This window comes from Microtus oregoni, unplaced genomic scaffold (assembly GCF_018167655.1).
Source record: "Microtus oregoni isolate MIOR12 unplaced genomic scaffold, Mior012 000017F_ref0000208, whole genome shotgun sequence".
NCBI classification, from domain to species: domain Eukaryota; kingdom Metazoa; phylum Chordata; class Mammalia; order Rodentia; family Cricetidae; genus Microtus; species Microtus oregoni.
In genome coordinates, this window is record NW_024543076.1 from 11,179,636 (window position 1) to 11,204,095 (window position 24,460).

At 46.0% G+C, this 24,460-nt stretch overlaps 1 protein-coding gene across 2 annotated transcripts in view; it reads left to right on the forward strand.

Annotated features, from left to right (window-relative positions):
* Window positions 1-24,460, forward strand: part of Mob3b (MOB kinase activator 3B) — a 168,960-nt gene that overhangs the window by 128,099 nt on the left and 16,401 nt on the right. For both annotated transcript variants that reach the window (XM_041667533.1, XM_041667534.1), the window contains exon 3: window positions 7,935-8,137. In XM_041667533.1, coding sequence (XP_041523467.1) covers window positions 7,935-8,137 — 203 coding nt within the window. The remainder of the gene's footprint in view (window positions 1-7,934; window positions 8,138-24,460) is intronic.

The following is a 24,460-nucleotide window of genomic DNA, read 5'->3' on the forward strand; positions in this document are numbered from 1 at the left end:
TCAGGGTGTACATTGGCTCCTGTATCTCTTTTACATACCCAAACTTTTATTGTTGCTGTTGAATTATTTATTATTATTATTATTGTGTGGGGGTCACAGGAAGACCACCAGGAGTTGGTTCTCTCTTATCATCATGAGTTCTAAGAAATCAAACTCAAGTTGGCAGGTGCCCTCAGCCCCTGACGGTCTCTCCATCCATCACTGTTCTTACTGAGAACCACCCTTCTTTCTGGTGCTTTAAAGTGTGCCAGGACATATTTTACAGTTCCTATCCCATTCTGTTTCTTCATGGAGTCCCCTGTTCCTTGTATTAGAAAATATATTGGCAACAGACGTGTATATAGAAGGCTTTCTTTTGGACTGCTAGCCCCCAAATCATGACACGGAGATTTGTTATTAGTTACGAACACTCGGCCTTGTCTTATGCTTGTCCCACTACCTCTTTTACCGTAAATTAATCTGTTCTCGTCATCTGCATTGTGCCTTGGGGTTATTTACCTTTCGTTCTGTCTGTCCTGTTCCATGTCTGTCTGACTAGCAGCTGCCTTTGTTTAAGGATGCAAAGATGTGTTGTTGCTTTACCTGCCTAAGGCACCTGATTGATCTAGCAAAAAGATGAATGGCCAATAGCTAGGCAGGAGAGGGACAGGTGGGGCTGGTGGGCAAAGAGAAAGAGGGGGAGAAGAGAGAACAAGGGGAAAAGAGAGGGGGACACCTGCATACACAACGTCCCTCAGCCTGTGTGTGCGCTGTAGTCTGTGCACCACGCAGTCACAGCCCCCTCAGCCTATGTGTGCAGTGTACCATGCATCTGACTTGAACCTTCTTAGGTTCCATCTAGAGAGATTCCCAATAGTTATGTTCCAACTTCAGACTAACTTCTTGGTTTTTGGGTCTGGAAAGCCCTCTTCGCACTGGAGCCTATACCCTGTTCTTTCTGGACCCTCCTCCCTTTCCTAGAAGGTAAAATTATATTTCAGTTTTATAAAACTCTCTCAGCACATCCAAGACCCTGGGTCTAGTCCTTAACACTGCAAAATAAATTACAAAAATTAGTTACTCCCCCCCCCCCAGCTTCCCGTCCACCACTATGTATCCCGGGATTATTTGTCAATCAATCCTGTATTATTGCAAACGTTAGAAGCTCTGAGATCTGCATGTTGAGGTTTTTCTGTCCAGATACAAACAGGCACTTGAATATAACTGTGAAGCAGGGTTTGCAGAAGGAAATGCCTCTCCTCACTACCAGGGAAAGGCTGAGTGGGAGATACCACTTCTCCAAGCTACTGAGCGAGAAATGTGGATTAGTTTTCACTGCAGCCAACTGCCTCGGACGCGACAAGGTCAACGTACGTCTGTGGCAGTTTCCAGGGGCTTTTTCATTAGTGGTAATTCTCAGGCTGTGATGTGAGGGCCGAAGCTGGGAGTTGCAGAACTAAGCGTTCATTACCTGTATATCACTCCCGCTTATGTGCCCTCTCGTTCGCTTGTTTTACTCATTCACCACTCAGGCTGCAGTAGCAAAGGTACCTGAAACTGGGGCTAGGAAACGTCTTCATTTTCACAGTTCTAGAGGCTCTCGGAAGTCCAACCTGGCACCGCGCGTGCCGACCTGATGAGAGCCTAGTTCACAGAGCGGTCTGCTATGACGTCACATAAGGATTTCTTTCTTTCGTTTTTTTTTTTGTTTTGTTTTGTTTTTTTGAGACGGGGGTTTTTCTATGTAGCCCTAGTTGTCCTGGAACTCACTTGGTAAACCAGGCTGGCCTCGAACTCAGAGATGTGCCTGCCTCTGCCTGGCATTAAAGACATGCACACCGCCATGCCCGGCTACACCAGGGTGGTTAGGGAGGGGCTAAGACCATTTATGAAATTGCCTCTCTCCTGATCTTATTGTCACCACCCTCTGCTAATATTATCATTCGGGGGCAGTGAAGACTCACCCCCAAGTGAGGAGGATTGTAACTTGTATTTCCTCAATGAATGCTTCCTGAGAACCATCCTATGCTGGCTACCGTAGCTGACAGGGATGTAACTGTGAACAGATACATTCTCTGATGCTACAAACGCTGTAGTCTTCTAGGGAAAAGAGCAATCAAAGGTGCGGGGTGGGGACAATGTAAGATACTATGTTAAGTACCAACATGGGAGAAATACAGGGTGCGAGGCAACTAGACTGAGGGTGGGGTGAGCCGGGAGAACATTCTGGAGGGAATAATACTTTAGTTGAAGTTTGTATAGCAAATGGGAGTTAGCCAGACAAAAGTCCGCAGGGCACTGCAGAACTGGCTCACAGGTGAAGAGCCTGTGCTGTTCATACACAGAACGGTTGTGAGTCTCAGCACCTACGTGAGGTGGCTCGCGGCTTCCTATAACTCCAGCTCAATGGCACTCCTCAGACACTGCTCTCTAGTGCACTCTCCACCGTGAATACACATCATTCAATTTTTAAAAACCTATTTTTGGAGGGGGCTGTTGGTGAAGAGATGGCTCAGTGGTTAAGGGCATTTGATGTTCTTGCAAGAGGACTCAGGTTCGGTTCCTGGCTTTTCCAACGGCAACTGGCCACCTTCTGTCATCTCCATTCCCAGAGGATCCACTGCCCTCTGTTAACCCCCGTGGATAACAGGCATGCATGTGCTGTACATACTGACATGCAGGCAGACATGTATATATAAAACTAATTGTCTTCAAAAGAAAACATAAAGCCCCAAAATTCTGATAGGTGGCAAGAAATCCAGCTAAGCCTGGAGTCGGATGCAAGCGGAAGAATCTCGGCTCCTAATGGTTGCAGTAGAGCTGCAGACTATAAGATCCAGAGATGACTCTCTGCAGATAGAGAGGTGCATGTTTGTAAAATCACGTTTAATAGCTTTGGTTTCACCCTGGAGGCAGGAAGCTAGTGGCCTTAGAGTTCTGTATGGACAGAGGTCTTGGTCCCATTAGCCCCTTAGGAAGGTTTCCCACCTGCCGGGCGGAGAGAGAGCTGTGTTAATAAAATAAGGGGGCCTGATAGGGGAGCTGCATGCACCTTGCAGGAGGTGCTGCAGGTAGCAATGCTGGTGGCATGAGCTGGGGGAGGGGCGAGGGGTTTAGAAATGGAAACCGCCCAGACAAGATGTGGCATTGATGATGCACAAAAATGGAAGACTCTCCTAGTGAATAAAGGATCTTTTATTTGTGAGGGTACTCAAATATCACATCCAAGAGAAGGTCTTGATCCTTTTGCGTGCTGAGATCACATTCCTAGGCCACCATTCCTTTCCCAAGCTACCGAGGGATAGCCTGCCTGGCTGCCTCCCTCTTTCCTTTATTTCTTCTTGATCACTTCTAGTGTCCATCCATAAGGAATATTGTGCTTCAGTTTTCTGGGATCTTCCCCAGTCTGTGTCCGTACTGTGACAGCCGAGAACAGAGGCAACTGTCCAGGAGACATGTGAGGGTGAGGGGCACCCTGCGGTGGCTGGGTAGTGGTGCTGGAGATGCGGAAGATGCGTACTGTGTTTACAGTTGCTCCTTTGTGCGACTGAAACAGTACTTTCTATGCCTGGCAAATAGCATGTCTGAACGAATTAATAATCTGTTTCAAACATATAATCACATGTTAATCTTCCCCTTTCTTTGGCTCCAACCACTGTGAGAGACCAGAGGGCAACACAAAGAGGCTGGGGAAGGGGAGAGAAAGGGACATGAAGAGTCGAGGGGTGGCCGGTTTCTTTCTAACCATTTGCAGCTGTCAGCTTGTTTGGGGACGTTTTTTTTCTTTTTAGGCAGAGGAACAAAGTCCTGCTCCACGCAATTGTTTTCTTTGGCAGAGCGAACAGACACTTTCTCGAGGCACACATCAAGATAATACAAAACATCTGCTCAGAGAGCTCCGTCCGCCTGAGCATCCTGGAGAACGGGCGGCTTCTGCGGATGAGAATGGGCAATGTGGCTGGGTGGGAAGAGCAAGCGAGTAAACAAAGAGGAGGGGATACAAAGTCTTAAGAAACATCTGTGCTTGTTTCTCCCCCTCCTCGTGATCCAACAGCATTGTGTCTTGCGAGAATTCTGGAAATGGTGTGTTCTCAGTGCTGCTGCCAGAAGAAGTCTGTTTTCTTTTCTCACGTGTGTGGGATACTGTTTTTCTTCGTGAGCTATTAAGAATGGGTGATTTTTATGACTTGTGGGAGGATTTTCATATGCACACTTCTATTGCTGGACTCCAAAGACAAAAAGGAGAGCACAAATGCCCTCAAACTTGCATGGTGGCTTCGAGGAGAAAGGTGGACATTTCTAGTTGTGACTGACAAGAGATTGGGGTCCCAGAAGGTAGATTGGGGTCCCAGAAGGTTCAACTGGGGCATTAGGTTTCATGACAAGCTTCTTGGACAGTTCGCATGGTGCGCCCCCATATCAGTTTTCTTCCAAACTGGCTTTTCAGAAAAAGCTTTGTTGTTGGGGAAAGAGCATCTTCACCTGTCCTGGTTCATTTGCCTCCCTTGATAGCATCTGAACTGTGACAAGGAGGAGCTGGCTATAGCAATAGGGCCACCTGGCACCATCACCGTGGGCCTTCTCTGTGTCTGCCTGCTCTGAGCTTCATCCACACATGGCAGGGTCACCATCCCTCTGCTAAGGATACTGAGTCTCCTGGGAGTTAGAATAGCAGCCTGCCCCGGGGTGAGCAGCATGAAAATTCCACAGCTGGAATCTGACGAAGCTACGATCCATGTCCAAGCCAGATGTTTAGCCAGTGCCCTAGCCCTGACACTTAGGTTCGGAGAAGTAAATAAAAGTCAGGCTACCGTATTCCACCTTCATCTTCTATCAAGTTTGCTTCTTTGATCCTGCCATTTGGACGGGATCAAAGGAGCTGTGAGAACTTGGTGAAGCTTCCCCGCAGGGTGGAAAGCAATGGTCTCTAGAATTTGCACACTTGAGTTCAGACCCCTTTCGTCTCAAGTCCTGGAAGCTGTGGAAGCCCTGAGTTGGTCCTGTCCCTTTCCAAGCTTTGACACCACTGTCAGGTATGACAGAGGAGCTCCATCCTGTCCGGAGAGAAATCTAAACAGCTTGTTCATAGCCATCCTGCCCAGGCTCTATGCTGGGCAATAATGAATTATCTGTGGGGGAGACTGACACAGCCCCTAATTTTATGTAAGGCCTAGTCCCAAAGCAGGATTCTTAATAACTGTGCTATGGTCTGTGACCTGCACAAGAAGACCTCAGGAGAAAGAGAGCAGATGCCGTAAGGAAGAACAGTCATTGTCTAGGTGTCTACAAGGGCTGAGGCATCAACAGGTTGCTTGTGGAACTTATGATATTTGGAGAGAGTTCTCTAAAGTCTGCAGAGACAGGTTCTCCTGCTCTGTTCCTCCAGAACCCAGGTTTCAGCCCACCGCTGACCACAGCCACAGCCTCACTGCCAAGCGTTGACTTTTCTCACCAGGGGAAAGAATGAACATCTCAAAGCTCTGAAACTGCCCCTTTAGGTCTTGTCCAGCTTTGAGCCCTTTGTCAGTCCTTTGTCTTCTCTGAAGCGCTCTCTCTCTCTCTCTCTCTCTCTCTCTCTCTCTCTCATCTATAAAAGAGGGATCACACAAGCCATGATTTGTTTTTCTTTAGAAGAGTCTGAAAAGGAACTATTCATGGGCGTTTGAGGCTCTAGTAGCAGGAAGGTAGAGGAAAGAAAAAGCAAGCAAGAAAAAAATGGGTTAAAACTCAGAATTTCCTGGAATTTTTATTTAATTTTCTTTGGAAGAAAAGAGATTTACTAAGTCAGAGATGAAAGGGAAGTCTGCACACAGAGGCCCTTGAGAAGTTACAATCTGTGCTAGGTTTAGCTCTCTCGCTGATTGTGGCCTGGAGATCAGACGTTGTGGTTAGACAATTCATAAAGCCAGCAGGGCTTCGTTTGGATGCTGACTCCTGACAGAGTACCAAGACCTCTGGATCAGCAGCCAGGGCTGCAGAGCTGTCTCATCAGCACCCAGCCCTTAGACCCATCTCACTCTTGCTCTAGCTCCCTGGCCTGCCTGCCTCCTTCCCAGCCTGGAACAGAGTCCTGCTGCCTCCTGAGTGAGGGCCTTGGATCCTGACCTCTGCCCTGACATGTTTCCTCCTCTCTTTCTGGAATCTGAGTTCATCCTAGCCCTACTTTAGGTTCACTAATTCTGCTTCAGTACTGGTCCATTTGTGAAGGCTACGGCACACCACAGGACCCAAGGTCATCCATCACAGGACCCAAGGTCATCCAAGTGCTGGGTTTTTGTCTGTCACTTCTTTGTAGGTCGCTCATCTGAGTATGTTCTCTTTTTGGAATCCTAAAATTTCCTGGCTTTAATCGGAGAGTCACAGGATGTGAGATAGACTTAGTTATCAGCTGTAAGTCACTGAGAGATCTGCCAGTCATCTTTCTCATTTTCTATCTCAATTCTTAACTACCTGTTCAGAATGATTGTCACACATTTGGCTGGGTTATCATAAAGTCAGAGTTTAACTCCAAACCCCTAAGACATGTGTCTGCTGCAGTTGAGACTGCTGATGAGCCCTGTCCTAAGACATGCATCTGCTGCAGCAGAGACTGCTGGTGAACACTGCCCTAAGACATGCATTTGCTGCAGTGGAGACTGTTGGTGAATGCTGTCAATATACCTTTTTCATTGAGTGCAGTGACTGAAGTTTTCTTTTACCAGCTGGAAACCTTGATCGAAAGAATAATAGAGTTAATGATTAAGAAAAGGGAATTTCAAATTCTTTCTTCCTCCCCTACAGGCTTGACAGTGTTCTTCATTACAAAGTTCTCCCTTCTTTCAGAAACAGCACGCAGCATCCCATGTCAAAACTATACCATGACTGGCAAAAAAGCTCCCCTCTCTAAAACAGGAAGTGCTGAATTCACATATTACTGAAATAAGACCATTATTCTTTCTTGATCTGTTTTGGTTGATACATTCCCTGCCTCCCTTGTGCCAGAGACTTTAAAAAGTAGAACTGAAGTATGAAATACTTCCACCGTTTGTAGAACTAATCCCTAGGCAAGACATACACATGAAAAGCTTATGGAAAATATGCAGCGTAGTTAATGATTAAGAAAAAGGAATCTCAAGTTCTTTCTTCCTACCCTACAGGCTAGACAAACTTGGTCTACATTACAAAGTTCTCCGTTCTTCCAAAACCACCCTCCCCGTTGGCAACTAAGTATCCATTGCTGACCTGTTCCTGGGACGGCATCTCCTGATGCCGTGGACTTCTCCCTGCCCTGCCCTCTCCATCACCCGCCTTGTTTGCTTGTTTGTGCCCCTGTGTTGTTGAAGAGTAAATTTCAAATACTTCATTATGTTGGGCTGTTGAGTGGTATGTCTCCTACGGTCTCAATGCAAGTTAAACTGCAAAGGTACCTATACTTTGGGTTTTAGGATTTGGCCGATTTGAGATCCCAGCCCCACTGTTGTGTGAAACTATAGCCCATACTTCAGAGCCTCTGCGTTACTCATCTGTGAAATGGGAATAATTAAACTATCTTACAGGGAATGATGGCTTATTCAGTCTCCTGCAGTTTCCCTCACTTGTCTTAGAGGAAATCCAGGCATATCTGTAGGACACTCTTTAGAAGATTCTGTGCTCTCTCGGTATTCAGTGGCAGTTTAGTGGCCCTATTTCACCAGAGAAAGCTCTAAAACTCAAGTAGCTGCCCCCACCCTGTCTTTGCCCTGGGTTTGCCTCATCCCTGGATCCTAGCACCTGTTGCCACATCGATTAGCCACCACGCTGCACCCACATTCTCCCTGAGTTTGTTCAATGCATTGACTTTGACTTTCAAGAAGAGCTAGTTCCAGGACAGGCTCCAAAACCACAGAGAAACCCTGTCTCGAAAAACCAAAAACAAAACAAAACAAAAAAAAGACCCTTCCTAGTGTCTTCATACATCTTTCTTTCTGTTCCTCTAGGGGTGCCCTTCCCAAAGAACTTCCTTCAGATCTGCAAGAAGATCCTGTGCCGCCTGTTTCGGGTCTTCGTCCACGTCTACATCCACCACTTTGACCGGGTCATTGTGATGGGGGCAGAGGCGCATGTCAACACCTGCTACAAACACTTCTATTACTTTGTCACGGAAATGAACCTCATAGACCGCAAAGAGCTAGAGCCCTTGGTAAGTGTCTCGGAAGTATGGCACCATACGTGAGAGCTATGGAAAGCGGAGGGGGGGATAGGAGGGAGTTGCAGAATTAGACAGCGTTCAGTGACCAGCAAAGGGCCAGGGTGCATCAAAATGTCTATTGCAACCACGTAAATGTCGGAAGTTGCTCTCCAGGCGGTGATAATGTGTTGATATTATTCCTATATAATGATTTGGGCCAAGGAAGCTAGATTTAATACTCAACTCTAAAATCGTAGAGACGCTTTAATTTTCTTTTGGTTTTTGGTTTGTTTGTTTTAAGATTTATGTATTCATAATGTATACAGTGTTCTGTCTGCATGTATACCTGCAGGCCAGAAGAGGGTGTCAGATCTCATTACAGATGCTTGTGAGCCACTATGTGGTTGCTGGGAATTGAACTCAGGACCTCTGGAAGAGCAGTCAGTGCTTTTAACTAACTGCTAAGCCATCTCTCAAACCCCCTGGTTTTTGGTTTTTTTCAAGGCAAGGTCTCTCTATGTAGCCCTGGCTGTCCTGGAACTCTTGAGCTGTAGACCAGGCTAGCCTCGAACTCATAGATTCACCTGTCTCTGCCTCCTCCCAAGTGCTAGGATTAAAGGCATATACTACCACCACCCAACTGAGCCACTTTGGTCTGTCACTACTAGTGACAGTGATGTTCAGAAACATTACTTTCTTTAGTCAGTAAATGAGCATTGAACACCCGCTGCCTGTCGGCTGCTGGGCACACAAAGTCAGACACCGAGAGAAGCAAGTCCTAAGGAAGAGTTCTGTGTCACAGGGAATTTGCTCCTTATCCCAAATTCCCTGGGGTGAAGCCATCGGTGGGTGGATCATTTGCGATTAAGAACGTGAGAGATTAAGCTAGCTTTGTAATATGGATGAGTGGAGTCTGCTTTCATTCTATTGTTTTTAAAAGAGATTTATTTTTGTTTTGTGTATGCGTGTTTCGCTTGCATATATACTTGTGCACTGTGTGTGCATGGAGTGCCTGCCTGTGGAGGCCAGAGAAGGGTCGCAAATCCCCTGGAACTGGAGTTACAGGTGGTTGTGAGTTGCCACGTGGGTGCTGGGAATCCAATCTGAGTCCTGAAAGAGCGACAGGTGCTTTTAACCACTGGGCTGTCCCTCTGTGCCTTGTGTTTATTTTCTTCAAAAGTACCTTTCACCGTTGGCTTTAGCAAGGACCTTCGAAACCTTTGTGACAGGTTCACTTTAATGTGGATGCTGGCCTCACAGGTAGCCCCGGTGACACTAGTGAGCTCCTCCCTACCCAGTAGGATACATTGCTTTATATTAAAATCATGTTTTTTTTTCTTGAAAGAGTTAAAAATGTAGCTTTGCTAAATATAGTTGGCAAAACAAGCTTTATCCGAGTCTTTTTGAATGTTGACCAAAAGAGCCCAGGTGTCTGCTCTCCTCTTTCCCCTCTTTCTTTGTCTGCACAATTGAAGTGATGTTTTATTATTATTTGGGTATCTGAGATCAACAGCTCACATGACTATGCCCAGAAAGATACTGTGTTATATTCACATAGCCTCCTAATAAGAGCTGAGCCCAACTGTGCAGGGAAGCAGCAGATGGGGCGGAACCAGAGCGGGCAGACAAACCGGTGTAAGGTATACTCATTTGAAGGATCTCAGCAGCCTCGGGCATGCAGGCCGTTCAGTCCACCTGTTACTTGTCCTGCAGTCATTGGTCTGACAGCCTAATGTGGGCGGTACTTGGCTGTGGGCTCTAGACTGGCTGGTTTATAGTGTGTGTGTGTGTGTGTGTGTGTGTGTGTGTGTGTGTGTGTACGTACACAACTGTGAGTCAACAGTTTGCTTTCTCAGGTATTAACTAGTGGGAGGGGGCAGGGGGGGGTCCCTCTCGGTCATCAAGATCCCAGGGATTAAAGAAGCAAAATACAAAAATAAAATAAAGATTAAAAATGAAAGACATATTAGCTCTACATGTGGTGTATCTATATCTAGTAAAGAAAATGGTGGTGGATCTTCTGTTATGAATTAGGAGTCTAATTCATGGAATAGAATTACACCCCGGAATACACACCAAACCGTTTACTTTGCATGCAGTTGAGATGTCCCTCACGTTGTTGGTTAGTTGGTTAAAGAATAGGTGGTCGTCTTCACTTTCTTTCCATTGGGTTCTCAGGAAGCTTCTGGGACAACCACCAAGTGATCTCTGAGCATGGCTGTCGGACTCCTGTGAAAATAAGGCTAAAGGCGTTGATGGTGGGTTTGCTAGTTTGTTCAGTATCGAGACTGCTGGGCGTAAATAACCAGCCTGAGAGTAAAAGGTTGTGCAAACAACTCGGGAGTGTGAGCGCTGGAAACTGTTGATAAAGCTAATCTCAGAAAATGTCAAGGACGTGGAAAGAGAGGGGCTTATGAGGAAAGAGACACAAAAGCAGCTGCAGCTGGGCCACAGAGTCGAGGTCCCAATGGGACCACACCCAGGTAGACAGGAACAAGTCCCCAGAGGCCACCAGAAGTAAGAGTGCTGCTAGACACCCTTTCGGTGTTGCTGAGTTAACAGACTGACGTTAGATGGACAGGGCTGAGTGTCACAGGGCTGAGCGTCAAGGTCTCCCTTGTGCACAGAAGCATAAAGGCTACTGTGGGGGAAATCAGCAAGGAGAGAAAGCCTTTCTCCGCCGTCTAAATTCTCTCCATTGTATTCTGTTCCTGAAGAAAGGCCCCAGGAGCTGGAGAACCTGGTAGTGCCAGGAGCCGCCTTGCAGCCTCCCAGCCAGACTCAGTCAGTATTCTAGAAACAAGTCAGTATTCTAGAAAGAACCTGTTTGGGGACCTGGGAGAAAAAACATGATTGTCCTCACTGGGAGTTGTTAGTAGTAGAAGTGAGAAGAGAAGTAGCGGGTGCCCCCCCCCAAGTTTGTACTTCTTTAACGCGCACTTAAAATTGTTTTCTTCCCACATTTCTCTTTTTGTTGGTCATCGCGACAGGAAGTTTAATTGTAATAAGCAGCAGTAGTAAGTAGTCTTTAAAAAAATTATGTGAAATTATGTGTTTATACAAACTCAAACCTGTAAATCACAGGACTGGATACTGTGAATGTTTATGAGTCTAGTGATCACGTGATGGCCAGGTGTGGTGATGCATGCCTGTAATCCCAACACTTGAGACGTATCCTCAGGAGGATTGCTGCAATTCTGAGTCTACATGGTCAGCTCCAGGCCAATCAAGGCACTGTAGAGAGAACCTGTTCCCAAAATAAATAGCAACAACGGGGGCTGGCGAGGTGACTCTGCTGTTAGAGCCCTGGCTGCTCTTCCAGAGGGCCGGGTTTGATTTCTAGCACCTTCGCAGCAGTTCACAGCTGTCTGCAACACCAGTTCTGGGAAATTCGACAACCTCTTCTGGCTTTTGTGGGCACTAAATATACACACGGTGCACAGACATCTATGCAGGGGAAGAACCCATACACATAGAATAAAATAATCTTAAGAACCCACAACAACTATATGATGCCAGGCTCAATTGCTGGGCAGATCACTAAGAGTGTTAAACCTGTGGATTGGCACTGATGGCATTGTGTTCGTTGATGTTGCTGGAATTACCTGGCTCTACGTCTAATGTTGCAGAATTGCAAAGTGCGTGTTATAATCAGAGTTAGCATACCAAATCAATACACTTCAATTAGTACAGTATTTTCTTACACTTACTTATTTATTGTGGGGGAGTGTGCTTGTGTTTAGACGTGTGTTAGTGTTTGTACACGCAGCTGCACACACGTGCACACATATGTGGGGGCAGAGAACAACCGTGGCAGTCAGTTCTCTCCTTTCATCATGGCTCCCAGGATCAGGACATCTAGCTTGCTGGCAGAGGCCTTTACTCATTGAAACACTCACTGCCCCCAAATCCGTGTACTTTTATTTTGGATAGTCCAGCTACTCTATATAGTCAAAGCAAATTGTTGAGATATTATGGTTTATATAAGAGAGGTGTGTTTGGGGGACACTTAAACAAAGCCTAGAAAATATGTAATCACGAGTATCTTCTGCATCCCCAGAAGATGAATAACCAGGACTTTGTCTTCAAATTCTGGTCATGCATTCTTCAGAGTGTAGGGCAGCAAGAGGTCAAAGGACAGCATTTGTTCAGCCAGTTTCCTTCAAAACAGCAGCGTTCCCAGAAGTCCTCCACCGTCAGTGGGCCATTGCTGGAGTCAGGCTTAGCATTTCACAGGGGGGGATCTTGGAGCCTCACCTGGGTCTTCCCCATCTCCCAGGTATGGGCACAGCCTTTCGTGTCAAGAGTCAGCCGATTGCACTGGAGCAGTACCAGCTGAGCATCTAGCACATGGCTTCTGTGGAGGGTCCGGGACCTCACAAGGGTAGGACACTCAGAATCACACACAGCCAGCGTAAGACCCAACCCCAGGGCTCGAACCCCAAACCTTCACTTACTAACTTGTAATCTTTAACAAGACACTCAGTTTTTGAAACCATCATTTCCTCATTCACGGAGTCACCATAATGGAATTACAAAAATTAAAGATCAGGCACACACAGTCAGTACTTAAGAAATGTTAGCTATTAAGTCAGATAATGAATTTACAGTAATTAGTACTCAGTAAGTAGAACAACCCCGCTTCTCCCTTCCCTGATTCTCGTGACTTTTCATCCATCCTAGTGATTCCTTAGGTAGCCTCAGAGCAAACATAGTTAGCTGTCTTTGTGTCTGTATCTCCCTTGGGTTGTCAGTCCTGTGAGGACAGCTACTAAATAAAATATAGTCCTGAATTGCCCATGCTTGGTACATAATAAATACATGAAATGTTTCTTGGATTTTGTCTGTAATTTGGGAAGAGTCGTTTAAGGATGAGGTACCTCTGTTACGAAAGATTACATATAGCCATTCCTCCCTGGTACCACCTTATTTCATAATTGCCACTTAACACATTTATGGGGACTAAAGCTTCATCCTGACTGATTTATAATAGAGAATAAAAGCAAATTAAGATGCAGAGCCATGAAGGGGTGTGTTTAAACTATAGACCTGACAGAATAAAATGGGGCTACAACACCTCGACATTCTCTGCCCAGATTACAGGTGAACTCACCTGGGAAATGTTGAATGCTCTCATCCCGCCTCAGTGTCCTGGTGCCCCAGACCCCAGGTAGCCGGCCCTCTCTATCCGAGCACTTGAAGTCCTGGGAAAACCTTGGTCTGCAGCGAACTGGGACAGTTGTTCATCCTGTCAGGCTCTGAGTAGGAAATCAATTTGGAATTTTGACACTGATAAGAGGTCACTTTGGCCAGACTAGTGAAGGCCATTAGGACTTTCCGCCTCCAAAGCTTGCCTGATGGCCCCAGCTGAGACCTAACCGAGCCCCTCAGCCAGCCAGCAGCCTGGGAACCCAGAGAAATACATGCCATTCTGCTTGCTGTCCAGCAGGGAGGGGATGGCTGGCGGGATGACAAGATAATCCATCTCTCATCTGAAGACGACCGAATTCAAGCAAGTTCACAGTTGTAGGAGAGGAAGTTTAAATGGTGCTGGTAATTGGGAAATGGGCCAGGCCTTGATTGGATAAGGAGGTTGCCATTGGCTCTGGCTGCCCTGGGAGTCAGCTGATAGAATTGATCTAATCAGAATTATCATTAGCAAGCAAGAAGAGCCGAACACAGGGTTTTGATGACCTTTCACTAAAAACAAAAGCAAACTCAAAGAGGGCTGTTAGCGCTGTGCTAACTGTGAATGAAGAGCTGATGGGGCTCCTGTGAGGCTGGTGACAGGCAGGAGGGTGTTAGTTCATCCCAATGTGCCTGCCGACCCCTGAATGACCTGACCCAAGCAAGGCCCTCCAGGTCATTCACTGGGACTCTTTATCTCTGACATTAAAGTGCCTCCTGGAGGTGCAGGCCATAAAAGCAAAGGTTACTCCAGCTGCTGGGGCCAGGAGACCTCCAGTTATCAGGAGGGTGGTTCACACACCATGTGCACCGTAATCTCCCCGGGGTGGTGTTTTGAAATGGGTGTCTAAGAGCCTGATCCTGGCTGCATGAATTACAATAATTGTCGAAATGAGGACTTGGTTTCAGACTCCATTGTATGCAGGAGTCAGCTGAAGATCTTGCTAAAGCACACCTTCTGTGGGTCTGACAGGACAGGACCTGAGAGGGCCCATGGGGAGGCTGCGGGACAGCTTGGCAGAAGCTGGTTCTCTCCTTCTATGATCTGGGGGTTCGGAGATCGAACTCAGGCTGGCAGGCTTGGTAGCAGGTACCTCCACCTGCTGAGTCATCTCACCAGCCCCTCTGCCGAGCTATTCTATGTATTATTTCATCTCTTCACCCTTTACCTCAGACAGGAGAACATGTGGTCCCTCATTCACCATTCCTTCACCATCCCTCATTACTGACATTGAGTTACACAGAGGCTCATGGCTCAGTCCGTCCTCATTATGTAGATACCTGTTACCTAACGACTGTTCGTGGTTTTCAGCACCCAAACTACCGCATTAACATGGGAGCTTTAAACAATAATGTAAGGACCAAAGTTGTAGAAAGCCTTGTCTCGTGAAGTGGGTCTCATGGGAACCCACTCAGGGACTGACCCTGTTCCCCTAGGAGGTGGCCAGGTCAAGCTTGCACTCCCCCTGGAGAAACCTGGCTGGGTCTAGTAGCCAAGGCTGACCTGCAACACAAGATCAGGTCAGCAGAGTGAAGAGCAGCAGAGCCTTTGGCATGAGCCAAGCGCTGCCTGAAGAGCTGGTGGTGAAGAGCCATTGTGGGGCTTCTCAAAGGATCCTTTCTTTCCGAGCATCATCTGGGCAGAAGCCTCCAGACAGCTGCGTGTCAGGCGGTTCCGGGACTTTCAGCCGAATGGCTCAACCTTGGACACAGCCAGTGCAGAAGAGAGAGCTGCAGCCTGCAGAGAGACATTTCCGCTCTCATGTTACCTCATGACTTGTGCGACCCTGGGTGAGGCTTGTAATGCCTCTGGGTCTCAGTTTCCCCATTTTCAAAGGACATCAACTCTAGAGTGGCCTAGGCTTGATGGACTGAGATTCTGATCTTTGGCATTGTGTCCCACCAGGCTTGCCATCTCTTGTCCAAGATGACCTTCCCTCTTTGTTTAGAGAGGCCTTCCTGCCCGAAGCTCATCATGACAACAGAGAGATGTGCTTGGCCCATAGAAAAGCTGAGTCTGCCTTCATGAGACTTTGCTAATTCAGATGATGCACTGTGTCCATGGATTCATGCAGGGGAGAGAGTGTGTGTCTACAGAGTAACATCAGCGTGTTCACGGCAGCCTAAGTACCCCGAGGTGAGCCAGTGCCTATGAGGGATGATTTTAGGAGCTTTGGCAGATTTATTTAAGTGTGTCTTTGAAAAATAGCAACGAATTATTGCTAAATAATTGCATTGTGTAGAATCAGTCACACATCTTTGCTAGAGCAAAGACTGATGTCCAGGAGTTTTAGGTTCCGGTTTGTAGGATGTAGGTGGTTGGGGGTGGGGTGGGGAAGTATCACATTGTTTCATTGTTTTGTTTTTAATCTAATCAAAGGTGAGATGTGGTCTGATTTATTTTACAACCTAAATTATTTTGTTAGAGTTTAAATGATGCCGACTGAAGACTTACCAGCACATAGTATTCAACAATGAAAACAGGATCTGAAGCCGTACTCCGGAATCACTAATAATCATATGTCCATAAAGAAGAAGGCAATACAGCAAAAAGTGCAGTGGTTCTCTCGTTGTTATTTGCTTTGAAAGACTTGGGTTTGGCTTTGAAGGAGATTTTTGTTTCTGGTTTTGAGACAGGGTCTTGCTATGCAGCCTAGGCTGACCGCAAACCTGGGGTTTCCCTGCCTCAGCCCATCAGGTACTGAAGCGATCAGTGTAGGCCCCAGTCAGCAACTGTGGTTTTCTCTTAGTAGAACTACAGAAGGCTTTCTTATATGTAACTCATCAGGTTTTCTAGGCTTTCTATCACAAACATGATTCACTTATGTATCAGAATAAAAAAATCAAGCTTTATGCCATTAAGACCTCAGCACCAAAGACCGAAGCTTCACCCAGCCTCGGTGCCAGGACCAAGAACAGAGTTGGCCTCTCTCCTGGCTGGCCACTAACGTTAATTAAAACTAAATGAAAATAAAAGTTTCAGATTCCTCCACTTGCTCTGAAAAGACCTCTGTTGTTGTTTTCCAAATTCAAGTTGTAAAGAGAACAAACGGGGATTTGTTGAAAACAATTCATCCGAATCATGGTTCGACCTCTACAAAGCTTATCAGATTTCAGCATAAGTGTATGGACAACAGCTACGGAAAATCTTGCTGAAATTATTCTTTGTTGCTATTAATTCTTACCCCTCTCTACTCAATATTAACAAAACACAAAACCAGGAGTGACTAAGGAAGCTGTCTCTACCCTGGTATCAACCAGATTCGTGTTTTATATTTTCCTTTCCTACCTGCGGGAGCCGTACCTGGCCTGATTCATGGTACCTCAAATCTCGGATTAGCACATCCTTGGTATGGAGGATGATATTCTAATCACAGCACATTCTCCGTATTTAACCTTTTGGCTTAAAATATAAAATAAAAATCTTTTAAACACTAATACATTCCTGTAACTACTTCTGTTTTAGCTTGTGGTTTCTTCTGCTTCCCAGCTGCCAGTGATATTCCAGGTCTGTAGGCCTACTCGGTTCATGATAGCAGCCTGGCAGTGTCTGGAATCACGTGCCCCACTGCCACTGTTCTCTGGAGGGAAATGGGTCAACAACTACTTTTGGTTTGTACTAGGAAAGGGTACTTTCTACACCACTCAGTAAACATGGATCAACGGGTTTATATTGAAAATCAAGGGTCCCTTTCTCCTAGGAACTACCTAGGAGGTTTCATCTCGGTTCCACTGTGACTATTACAGCATCTCCCAAAGTATATTTCGCAGAAGCTGCTCAATCTAAGGGATGCCAAATGGAGGTTCCATGGTGAACAGTAGGAAACTGTTTGCAGAGCTGGCCGTCTTTCTTTAATGCACAAATATGCATGCTCGGTACAGAACAATTTGTGGGTATATATCTCCATGGAAACCCTGTGTGGAATACTAACTCCAGTGTCTTATGTGATCTAACTTCTACTGAATATCTGCTAATAAACTTTATAAACAAACAAACCGACAGCCGCATGTCCGCCACCAAGTCGAGTGCAGAATAATAATTAAACAAGATATATCTTTATTCTTTAAGAAAATCTCAGGGTGGGCTTGCTGGCTTCTTGGTGTTTTTCAGTTCGAGTCTCACTGTACACTTCAGTCTGACCTAGAACTCATGGTCTTCCTGCCTCTGCCTCTTGAGTACTAGAATCATGCATCTAACTTGCCCGGGTTTCCTTTCTACTGCTGTGATAAAACACGGACCCAAAGCAACTTAGGAAGAAAAGGGTGTATTTCCATTTATACTTCCTAGTAAGTGTCCAGCACTGAGGGAAGTCAGGGCAAGAATTCAAAGTAGGAGCCTGGAAGCAAGAAACAAGAGACCGTGTCAGAATGTGACTCCCTGGCTCATGCTTAGCTGGCTTTTTGATACAGCCAGTCCCACCTGCCTAGGGATGGTGTTGCCCACAGTGGACTGGGCCCTCCTGTGTCAATTATTAATCAAGACAGCTCTTCACAAACATGGGCCACAGGCCAGTCAGATCTAAGCGATATCTTAGTTGACACTGTCACGTCCCGGGTGACTTTCGAATGTGTCAGGTTGACAATAGAAACTAACCAGGATGAGCTAGAAGTTCATGATTTTAAAGAGCAATGCTCTTTAGGTGTCGTCACCACCGCAGTAGTCACCAGCCACTGGTGACTTTAGCTAAAATTAAATGAAAGAGTTAAAAATAAATCCTTGCTCGTAACACCCTCATTTCAAGAGATCCGAGGTCACGTGTGTGCAGTGACTCTGGCCGTGACTATCCCAGCGGTGAAACAGTCTGTCTGGCATCACTGACTCGGAGCTTCTGTCCTACAGCACACTGTTACCCCCTCCCTGCTCAGTGGCTTTCCGATGTCCCCAGAACTGTCCCTAGCCGTTTCCATTTAGTTCCAAAGCTCCTAATACGGTCTGTTTGTTTTTGCTCAGTTACTTCTCTCCAGTTTGTAGATAAAACTCAAAACCACGTGCTCAGCATTTCTCCCTGGGTCTTCCATCAAATCCCCCTTGTCAGAGAAGTGCTCAAAATATTAGGAGTACTATTGGTTTCTGGGACATCAAACAGTTACTGCTTCTCTTTTCTTTTCTATTTTCTTTTCCTTTTCTGTGTTGTTTGGTGTTGGAAATTGCTGCAGACGTCAGTCACAGCGGGGATTAATTCATCATCTTCAACATTTATATGAAGACGGGATAGGCGGTGTGGCTCAGTGCCCATACCCAAGCCTGCCAAATGCTGGCTTCTCTGTGTGATCGGCACTGGTTCAAATTTCCCAGCCAGATAAGACTAGATTCCTTGGCTTGAAAAAGTGTCAAGTGAATATCAACTCGGGACTTGCATGAGGAAAGGTTTCACTTATGGAAATGTAACTCTGGGTCATCACTCGTCAGTTGTCTGTCCCACTGTAATAAAAACATGAAGATAAGATTACAGAGAGTCCCTAACCTAGGGACTATCGTGGGTCCCTCTGTGAGATGTGAGGACCTCTTCCCATGAAGTCATATTTCACATAAAGGTCAAATATACAGTTAAACCATGCATAGGACCAGAACATGGTACTAACCGATATTAGCTGTCCACATTAGTACGAAGAGATTCCCATAACATTGGGACTTTGAGTTTAACTAGAAACATAAACAAAGATAAATGTATGCGGTTGGATTTGGATGAAGAAAGAGATGTGTGGATCACTCCAAAAGGAATTTCCCAGAGTCCTTTGCATGGGCCACATGCCTTTACCTGTGACTTGTTGTACATGCAAGTCCCTCAGGATCCATGTCCTGTTCGTTCTGCAGGTCTTGGTTTAATTGTTACTTCCCTGGGAACAACTGTTCTTCCCCTATATAGAGCAACCAAGACAAAAGCCACCGTGGGTTGGTGTCAGCGATGAGAAAGTGGCCTGTGCACCCTTTGCTGCCCAGCAGTGAATTATGAAGGCCAGCTCACACTTAAGCCCCATCACTTAAAGAGAGGAATTTCAGATAAGTTTTTAAACTATCACATTTCTTAAGCTGGTGATGTCTGCTTTTGACCCCTACCTTTCCTTTTCTTCTCCCATCCAGTGCATTGCTTTGGAAATCCTCCAGCTCAGTTAGAACTCCCGTTATCTCCCTGTAGTCTCTGCTGTCTCGCTTCCCATTTATTCCACAGTAACCTGCTTTATGTTCCAGAATGCTGTGCTTCCTACTGACGTAGGGTCCTGCCGGCCTGCATGCTTACCTGTGAAGCCCAAGAGGCAGTGGATGTTAGGGAAATTCGCTGGTGGTAATTCATGCTTATCAGTAGATTTTTTTTTTTTTCCGAGACAGGGTTTCTCCGTAGCTTTTGGTTCCTGTCCTGGAACTAGCTCTTGTAGACCAGACTGGCCTCGAACTCACAGAGATCCGCCTGCCTCTGCCTCCCGGGTGCTGGGATTAAAGGTGTGTACCGCCACGGCCCAGCTTTATCAGTAGATCTTTAAACCATTTTGCGGAGCAAAAGAAACCAGACACCAAAAGGGCGTGTAGTTTGAGTCCATTTACATAAGACTCCAGAACAGGCTGAAGCAGAGCGTTGGGTCTCAGATTAGTGGTTGGCTGGGGCTACAGCTGGGGCCAGTGGTTTGACTGCACAGACATAACAGAATGTTCAAGAATGATGGAAATGTTTTAATTGTGGCATGGCTGCATGTTTATAGGGAACAAACATCTGTCTAAACTCATCACACTGTGTGTTTAAATAGAAGCATTTTACTGCAGATAAAACAGGCCTGAATCAATTTTATTTTAAGAATATACTCGGTAAACGCGTCCAACTTGTTTTTTAAAAGTTCAGTCTTCACAAGAACGATATTTTGACAGGAAAAACTTATCTCCAAGGGACAATTAGGAAACCTCCAGTTTTGGGCTCGTTATAATAACAAAAATGGTTTATGTGTTAGCCAAAGACTAGAGGACCCCTATGGCAATGAAGTTTCCAGTGTTGTTCAGCTTCAGGCTCTCATGTAAATGTATAGTTTAGAGCAAAAACAGACACCATGGACAGGTCCTGTGGCTCCTGGCTGGAAAGGCCTCTGTGGGCAGTTTCAGGGGATGCTAAACTCTGGTCAGGCCTCTTGTCATCTCAGCTCTCTGTCAGCCCCAATGGTCCCAAGACCTGAGTCCAGAGTTCTCATGCACCCCAGCTGTCCAGGTGCTGACAGGCGGGTTCTCCTAGGCCTCTGGCAATAGTTATGAGAATTTGTGAGCCTCTCTACTGTCCTTCACCCGGGAGTATCTTTAGTTTATTAGGTCAGGCTCTCCAGGGGCTGGCTCAGACATAGTAGAACTCGCCTAGTAATGCCTCTCATGGAGCCTCAGGGGTGGGGGTACCAGGGAGACTGAATCAGATTCTCAACCATTTCCTGTGTAAGAGTACCTGGGGAGTGTATGAAGGATAGGTGTATGGGGCTGCTGTTAGAAGTTCTGACTCAGTAGGCCAGAGATGGGGCTCGTGATGCCGCCTTCCTGGGTAGTTTTGGTTTTGCTTTTGAGGCAGGATCTGATGTAGCCTGTGTAGTTGGCTTCTGGCTCCCTAGATAGCTGAGGATCATGTTGTGTGAGAGTACAGGGGAGGAGGGTGTCCACGCACGTGTGCAGCTGCACTTTTGTGTGAATGGCCAGCACCTTCCTCTGTCACTCTCTGACTTGTTTCTTGAGACAGGATCCTTCACTAAAGCTGGAGCTTTCCATTTTGCCTAGACAGACTGGCCAGTAAGTCCTCGGGCCTGCCTGCGTCCTGGTACCCTCACTGCCGTGCTCAGCTTATATTCTCCTTACATATCAAGCACTCTGCCCACTAAACACTTAACACCACCATGGAAGAGCTTGAACTTCTGATTTTCCTGCCTCCACCTCCCAAGTGCTGGGATTACACTTGTGCTACCATGCCCAAGTGATATCAGGCTGGGGACTGAACCCTAGACTTCATGCATGCTAGGCAAGCACTCAGATTGAACTCCCTCCTAACTCGAAAGAAGAGCCTGTGGTTTGCAAAACAAGTTCTGTCCTGTTATGACTTGACCATATGTATATGGCATCTGTACTTACAATGTTAATTTTAGAGTTTTCTCTTACCTTGAAAACCCTTAACTTCTAAGAAGATAATCAAATGTCCACACGTGTGTGTGTGTGTGTGTGTGTGTGTGTGTGTGTGTGTGTATAAGGTTTGTGATAGCTGAGGATACAGGGTTGAGATGAAGCAGCCACGACAATGGCTGTTTGATGGAGTTGGCACCTGCTGCATACCGCCCCGTCGCATGCCAGAGCCCCACTGCCGATCTGCAGTGACTCTATTGCTGCAGACGACAGAGGACAAGGAGCACGCTGTTCCTTTGTCATCCGCTTCACTTAAGAAGCCCAGTATTGCTGCTGGTTGGCATGTAGAGAGCTGACCCCATCGCCGCCAGGCCCAGGCCATAAGCAGCTGTTGTTGCTGTGTGTTTTCCAGACAGTAGAGTCTTCAGGAGCCCCGTGCAGTGCACCGCGTCTGCCCCGAGGAGCAGGTGGAAATTACCAAACAACTCAAAGCACATGCTGAGTGATTTTATCTTATTAATCTTGGGAAAACATTAGCAAATAGGATTAGAGAAAGATGTTTGGCCAGATCCACACTTGGCTTTAATGTTACAGCCTCAAGACTGAAGAGGAAAACTTTCACCGAGGTCGGCACACCTGCCTGCCTGTGTCTCGGTTCCATGTTAGCCTTGGGTTTCTGCTGTGGTCTTGACTTTCCTCAGGACCACTCTGCCCCTCCAGGTCACGGCAGCCTTTCCACATGTGCAGCAGAGGGCTCCTTGTAGGGGCCCAGGGCTGCAGATATTTCTTCTGCTGACACCGATGCATGGTATTGGAGTTAATTATTGTTGTTTCTTTGCTGCTGCTGCTGCTGCTGCAAGGGTGCTTTTTGTATTGCATTCCTAAAATGGCAAACAGTGAGAGGGGGGATTGAGTTGGTGGAACATGAGTATTTTCTTGAGAATGTGCATAGACATAAACACATATACACTACACACACCATATTCACACATAACATGCTTACCTTTTAGCAACAAAGCTTCAAATCCATCTCTGGGTATTGTTGTTTGGTTCTTCTAATGAAACTCTATATAAAAAGTTTTTAGAAACTTGAGAATTTTTTTAATTAATATCTATTTTAATTGTTTTATGGTAAAACATGCGTCAGGTAACATTTAGTATCTTAACTATTTTCAAATGTATAGTTCAATGTAATCAATTAGACTCATGCTCGCTGTTGTACAGCCATCATTATACCCATCTTTATACATTGTTTCAAAATCAATAGGTTTCTGTGTGAGTGTGTTTGTGTGTGTGTGCGTACATATGTGCATGTGTGTCATGTATATCCATCTGGGTGTGTATGCATGTACGTGAGGGTACTTGTGTCTTCCTTATCTCTTTCCATCTTGCTTTTGTAATTATTTTATGCCTCTGAGTGTTTTGCCTGTATGTGTGACTGCACCAGCTGTGTGTCTGGGCCTGCAGACGACAGAAGTGGGCATCCTGGATCCAGAGCTATCGATGTTGTGAATCACCGTGTAGACCCTGGGACTGGAGGAGCAGCCTGTGCTGTCTACACTGGCCATGTCTCCAGCCTGGTCTCTGCCCCACCACCTTAGCTTTGAGGCAGTATTTCTCACTGAACCTGGAGCTCATTGATTCAGCGGGGCTGGCTGGCCCAGTGATCTCCAAGATTACACTGGTCCATTCACAGTCCTTCCAAATCTGGAGTTAGCACAGTGCCATACTGTACCAAGATTTTTTCCTGGATGCTGGGGACGTGAACTCGGGTCTTCATACTTTCCCAGCAGGCACTGCACTGACTGAACTCTCTCCCCGACCCCTCAGGACCTAAGGTAGTACATTCTTACAATCCCAAAGCTTAGGAGACAGAGTCAGGAAGATCAAGCATTTAAGTTCAGCCTGGCCCACATAGAAAGACCCTGTCTTCATAAACAAAAACAGAAAATCCATGATTTATATTCTTACTGCTATTTGTTGGGGGCTGAAGAAATGTGTGGAGAGGAAATCAGGAATGTCTTTCTTTCTCCCTTGGACTGAAGCATTTGAGGCTGCCAGTTTCCTCTCTTCTGTGTGGGGTAAAACAGTGACCTCAGAATCACGCACTGCCCTTGTAATTAACAAGTCTTCTAGCCTTGTAATATCAAAATTTAAAATGAACAAAGCCACAAGTAAAACTTATTTAACACTTTAAAATACATTTCCTTCATGAAAAATTAATTTCACTTTCATAGTTCATTAATAATGGTGAGTCTGAGAATGGGGCCTGACCCACACTCTTGGAGCCACGGATGCCTGCATGCCACAAACACAGGTCTAGGTCATTCCTGCATCTGGTGTGTGATCCTACAGGGATGACGTCACTGATCTCTGCAGATAAGAGAACTAGTTGGATATCTATTGCCAAGCTAATTTTGAAAAGACAAGTTGGGCACCTACTTAAAACCCTATGGACTTTAATACTGCAGAGTCTCCCTGGGGATGGTGATGACCTGGTAAGGAGTTCGGGCATATTCTGTAATGTTCTTCATGGTGAAATGCTGTGGCTTCGTGGGTCTCGTGGTCTCTGTCTCCATTCCACTCTGCTACTGAGGCATGGATACAGTCTTAGACCACACACAGATACCTGGGAATGGCTGGGTTCCATGAATTCCAAGGGCTGGAGAGGTGGCTCAGCTGTTGACAGCACTGGCTGCTCTTTGAGAGGACTGGGGTTCAGCTCCAGCACCCACATGGTAACTCACCACTGTGGAACTCCAGTTCCAGGGGATCCCTAACGCTCTTCCGTCCTCCATGCACACAACACACACAGTGTTGCATTTACATGAATGCAGACAAACCACTTAAACGTCTAAAAAAAATAAATCCTTTAAAAATTTGAATTCCATATAATAATCACATGTTGTGAAATAGTCCTTTAATTTTTTCACTATTTGAAAAACTAAATATGTTTTTATATTGTAGGACATGTGAAAGCAGACATGAGCTGGATTTGGATCACATATTTTTCTGGTCCCTGATATAGAGGGAAAACAGGTTTCCAAGGCTTGTCCATCCACAAGCTCTGGAAG